We start from the raw sequence: 6000 nt of genomic DNA on the forward strand, positions 1-6000 counted from the left end.
AAGTGCAGAGTTTTAACCACTCGACCACCAGGGAAGTCCCTAAAATTTCTTTTATGCTATACATTATTTTTTCATTTTATCAAGTCAAGTAACACATTCCCAGCTTACCTTTCTCATTCCTTCTTTATGGTCTTTCAACTTTATTTATTTTAATAATTTCACCTCATAATTGGAGATTCATTCAATTTATCAAACAAATGTTTATTAGGCACGTACTTAATGCAATCTACTTTCCTAGGAACTAGGTATACAGCAGTAACCAGATAAAAATCCCTGACCTCATGGAACTCACATCTAGTAGACAAGATAAATACTTGTAGGTTAGAAAGTAATGAAGTGCTAAGAAGAAAAAGAAACAAAGTAGGGAAGAGGGCATATGAAATATGGGGAATATGGAAACTTGATGGGATGATCAGGGAGGACTTCACTGAGAAGGTTTTGAGAAAAGACCTGAAGGAAGTAAGGAGATGAGCCACGTAGCTATGTGGGGAAGAGCATTCCAGGCCTAGAGAATAGTAAGACCAATAAGAAGTTGTGTGTAGGGGGATTGGGTCACAGAATTATATAGGGGAAGAAGTTGGAGAAATAATAGAGAGCAAGATAACATAACAGATGTTTGTTATGTAATTATCTTTCTTTATCCTGTAATTTTCCTGAGAATTATATTTCTTTTCTTTCTAGCTCTGTGCAAAATTACATGTTTTTCTTTCTATGAATTTACTTTAATAAGCAGTTTAAAAGTTTTGTGGTTTTTACCATTTTTGAGTGATAACATACATAAATGAATTAAAGATTTTTGCTTGTGGAAAAACATATCTTGTTTTTCCACATGTCAGTTAATTTCATGATTAAAAAAAATTAATGTTATTTTTTCTTGGGCTGCAGATCTTTACCATTATCCCAGTGAATGTGATTAGCAATCCAATTGCCTATTGCTCTTTTATATAATATTCCTGTCATTTTCTAGTTTTTCCTGCAAAATTCTAAATTTTCACATTGCAGCACCATTTTAATTTTCATTGACATCTTTTAAAAAATAAACCCAATTAAAAAAATAAATTAACCTTGAGAGTTATGACTTATTTAGGTTTTCTTAGAGATTTATTTGCTCTTGCTCTGTGTTCAGCCAAGTAATTTATTTGCTTTCTATGAAATGACCAGGAATCTAAGCAAGTAAGTTAAATGTAATTGAAAAATCTCTATCAGAGAATATTTAACTCAAATTGACTTTAATGAATTGAAGAGTTAGAATTTATAGTATGTTTTACTGTTTAGATCCCCCATACAATAGTTGTTTTAGCTCTTTCTGAACTTCAGTTTCCTTGTCAATGGGAGTCAAATTGCCTGCTTCAGAGGTGCACTAACACATTATTCTGAGAATATAATTGAATAATATATGTGAACACTCTCAAAATTATTTAGTGCCAATCAATGTGTAGATTGTTTTCTATTCTGTTAGGCTACTTATGCTTATCTTTTAAATTTTTGTTAAATTTTAGTAATCATTGGCTTTGTTATGTCTGGATAATTTCAACAGTTTATAACTATTTTGGACTAACGATCCCGTTAATAGATCTTTTGTGAAACTGCTTCTACAGTGTAAATGGACAATTGTTGGTTGTCACCAACAGTGCCATGCTGATTTTACTGTCAGTTGCAGTGGCCTCTGGCATTTACCTCAGTTAGACTTTACTTGCCCTCACTTTGTTTTTGTTTTTTTTAAATTAATTTTTATTGGAGTATAGTTGCTTTACAATGTTGTGTCACTTGCCCTCACATTGAAGACAACTATTAGCAATGGGGAATGGGCTTGTTTGGAACTTCTTAGTCTCATTAAACCTCTATTAGGGAAGCAGAAGCAGCAATGTGATACTGCCTCACCAACATGCTTTGGTCTGTCTAGGAAATAAAAATTTCATTTAGAGTGTATTCAGTCAAAAGACATGGATGGACCTAGAGTCTGTCGTACAGAGTGAAGTAAGTCAGAGAAAAACAAATATTGTATATTAATGCATATATGTGGAATCTAGAAAAATGGTACAGATGAACCTATTTGCAGGGCAGGAATAGAGACACAGATGTAGAGAATGGACGTGTGGACATGCGGTGGGGGAGGAGGTGTGGGATGAACTGGGGGATTGGGATTGACATATACACACTGCCATGTGTAAAACAGATAGCTAGTGGGAACCTGCTGTATAGTGCAGGGAGCTCCGCTCAGTGCTCTCTTTTGACCTAGGTGGGTGGGATGGGGGGGGGTGTGGTGGGAAGGAGGTCCAAGAGGGTGGGGATATATGTATACATAGAGCTGATTCACTTTGTTGTACAGCAGAAACTAACACAACATTGTAAAGCAACTATACCCCAATTAAAAAAAAAAAGGTTTATGAAGCGCTAGGTAATTGGGAAATTAATATACCAGCGCATTGGCCTACCAGCACAGGGCAATATGAAGCTTGGAGGACCTTTGGAGGTGCGTATTGCTGCTGGGTATGGAGTACCCAGAGCATCCATAATAACTTTCATTTTAAGTTTTCAAAATTTGAAAGAATCAGAATAGAGCAGTGGTTCCTAAACTTTGCTGCACATTGGTCATGTGGGAACTTTTAAAAATCCCAGTGCCCAGGTCATACCTCATACTGTTTAAATCAGAATGTCTAGGGTGAGAGCCAGGCATTCGTAGTACTTAAAGATGCACAGCAAAGTGGGCACCCACAGGAATATATGGTTCTGGCCGCCAGTGTTTTGCCTGTTACTGTTTCACATGTTGTAGCACCATTCAGGAGACCTTGAAATGAAAAATATTTGAAAATAGTGGGTAATGTCCCTCACACAGATTTGTGTTCTACATTTTAAAAGAGTATATACTGTTTTACATAGTCTTATGGTGTTTTAACTTTAACTTTCATTACTGGTCCATGGTAGACATATTCATGTTATTTTTTCCCCATCTGTTACAGATATTTCCTTGACAACTTTAAATAAACCATGGCTTTGCGATTTGAGACACAATAAAATGTCTACAAGTATTAACTCGTTAGGAGTTTCATTCCTTTGTTTTGATTCCAAATGACCATTTTCAGAATAAAGGACCAATAGCCAATTTGTTTTTCCAAATCCATTTTTATTTTTCTCCAGTTTAGTAATGAACGGTTACAAATTAGCCTAAATTTATGGAATTAGTATGAGTCTGAAGGAATAGACTGTTTAATTATGTCACAGCCACATTAATATTTACTAATATACAAGATGATTGGTGTGTGAAACAAAAACTATACCTGTAGCATTACTAACCATGATATAAGTGCATAAGCATTTTTCCAATATCATGGTTTATTAAGGCAGTCTCAGTGTAATCTAATAAAAAAATTGTGCAAGGGGAATTCCTAAGTGGCTTGGTTCCTCATGTTAAGAAGAGCTAGAGTTTTGGCTGTAAATCCTTGAAAATTTGCCTAAAGCTTGACATAAGTTCAAGTGGTCACAATATTATCTTAAAAATAATAGAAATTCTATTTTAAACTATAAAAAAATTTCTGTTTCATAGTCCACATCAAATATGTGTGTGAAAAAATACAGAACATTAACTGATGCTCTGAGTTTTGTCATTGTCATTTGAAATTAAAGAACATGACCCCATTGTCTCCAGTGCTGTCAGAGTATGGTAAATTATGGGAATTTCTACAGTGCAAATATTTGGCTTAACACCTAACATTCACTCGTCCAATTTTTGTTTTGGATCTTTTTGCTTTTCTTGTTTTGCATTTTTATTTTGTTTTGTTTTCAGCCATCATTTTGTCTTATCATCTTCAATTCTAGAGCAACCTGACAACAATAATGATACTACTGAATTGGGCATCCTTGTCATTCCTGAGATTAGTGTCACAAATGTGGCCGGAGAGAGGACCGGGAATGGGGAAAAAGGCAGAACACTAGGAGAGATTGATGCTCAGCATATACAGGGTGTACAGGAAACAACCACAGATCCTAGAACTGAGAGCAAAGGCTTGCCAGAGATCAGGAGGCAAAAATCTGTAAGAAAAATGATGGAGGATGGAATAAACTCACCTGGCAGAGTGCAGTTTTAGCAGAGCACTTTATAGCTGCACTCCAAGGTATCTCATGGCAAAGGGTCACTGCTGCATGTTTTAAGCAACAGTTGCACAGTCACAAAAATTTTGCATGCCACCTAATCAAAATGCATGAATTATGTACCACAGTTTCTCAATGACTCTTAATGCTCTTTGGAATAGTCATAGCTCTGCTCTCTGAGTAAACAGTTATGAAAATGAGGCAGAAAATTGCTTCCAAAATAATTTTCTGCTTATGTTTTGAGATTTAAAATTACTTTTTTATCTTTGTATTTTTGCCATCTTTGATATGAAGGAGAATGTATAAAGAATTTTAACAAGTTTGAGCTTGTGATACTTATGGTCTGTATATTTTTCTCTTAGTAAAATAATCTAGAATGTGTAGTGCAACCTTTAAAAAAATCTTTGAAACATTTTAATACCATTTTTTAAAAAGTTCCTTTGTATGATCATTGATTTTACACTGCTTTGCTACTGGGGGAGAGTTTACCTCTAGTTTTACTGTGTGGTATTTTTCCTAATTGTTTCTGATCTTTTGCATGAATAGTAAGAGAACTTTTTCTAAAAACACAGTGGGGTGTGGTTTATGGCATGCTTTTCGTTTAATACACTCTAAATTACTCTTATTTAATTATAATGAACTATTGTTGACATTTTATAGAATGTTTTGATTATCCTTTGATTTTGGTCTATAATCTTTTGCTTTACATATTATGCTAAAATTTAATGTATTTAAAGTATACTTGATTTGGTATGAATCATGAAAAAACAATTACTTAAAATGCTTAATGTTAATTAATCTTTGTTATTTCTTTGTTTAGGAAATACAGAATTAACAGGTCAAGAAGAACTGATGGAGATATCTGAAGTTGACGAGGGATTTTATTCCAGGGCTGCGTCTAGTACCAGCCAGTCGGGTTTATCAAACAGTAGTCAAAATTGTAGTAACAAGGCAAGTGTAGGAAAGACTCAGAGACGGTCAGGAGGAAACAAAACTGGAGGAAAAGAAAAAGAAACTGCAGGGGAGTCTTGCAAAGATCACTTTGCTCGAAAACAAACTCAGAGAGCCCAAAGTGAGAATCTCGAGCTTCTCTCCTTGAAGAGACTTACATTAACAACCAGCCAATCTCTGCCTAAACCTAGTAGTCATGGTTTGGCTAAGACCGCTGCGACCGTATTCAGTAAATCCTTTGAACAAGTTAGTGGTGTCACAGTCCCATATAACCCATCATCTGCTGTTGGCTGTGGGACTGGGACAGATACCAATAGGTTTTCTGCTTGTAGTCTGCAAGAAGAAACGCTTATTTACGTTTCTGAAAGGACTGAACTTCCAGTGAAGCATCAAACAGGTCAGCAGAGACCTCCTAGTATTAGCATTACTTTGTCCACAGATTAATCTATAAGAGTTTTCTCACGTAACCAGTGAATCAGAAAATATGACTTTGCTTCTTCATGAAAGTTCCCAGGGTCGTCTTTTCATCCCTGTTCCTGACAGGAGCCCTGATGTCTTAAATTCTGAAGGCTACCTTGACTTTATGAAGGGAATAATGTCTAGGTTACAGTAAGTTGAAATATGGTTTTGTTATTTCTTGGTTGTGTGCTTTCCCCTTGGCTTGAGTCTTTTTTTTTTTTTTCTTACTTTCTTATTTGTTTCTGTTGCCCTAAGATTGTCAGTGTGACAATACATTTTGGCAGGTTGTCTGATCAGTTTGGTTACAGCTCATGAGAGGTTATGAGTCTTTTTCTTTAATAACTCCTGTTTTGGTAGCTGTATGTTTGACCTTCAGTGTAAAAGGGAATCTCCTTGCATGAGAACAGTTTTTTCAAGGATGAGGCTGCGGTACAACTCCAGGAATTCTACAGTTGTCTGTTTAGCGAGCCAGTCTGAAAAACAGGCATGTGAAAAAACAAA

General features: G+C 35.5%; 1 protein-coding gene across 1 annotated transcript in view; it reads left to right on the forward strand.

Annotated features, from left to right (window-relative positions):
- Positions 1-5484, forward strand: part of HYCC1 (hyccin PI4KA lipid kinase complex subunit 1) — a gene marked incomplete at both ends in the record, with an annotated part of 42190 nt that extends 36706 nt beyond the window's left edge. The window contains one exon of the mRNA XM_079711128.1: positions 4910-5484. Within this exon, the coding sequence (XP_079567254.1) occupies positions 4910-5484 (575 nt within the window). The remainder of the gene's footprint in view (positions 1-4909) is intronic.
- Positions 5485-6000: the final 516 nt, after the last annotated feature.

The sequence above is a fragment of the Hyperoodon ampullatus genome (assembly GCF_949752795.1).
Source record: "Hyperoodon ampullatus genome assembly, chromosome: 9".
Classification (NCBI taxonomy): domain Eukaryota; kingdom Metazoa; phylum Chordata; class Mammalia; order Artiodactyla; family Ziphiidae; genus Hyperoodon; species Hyperoodon ampullatus.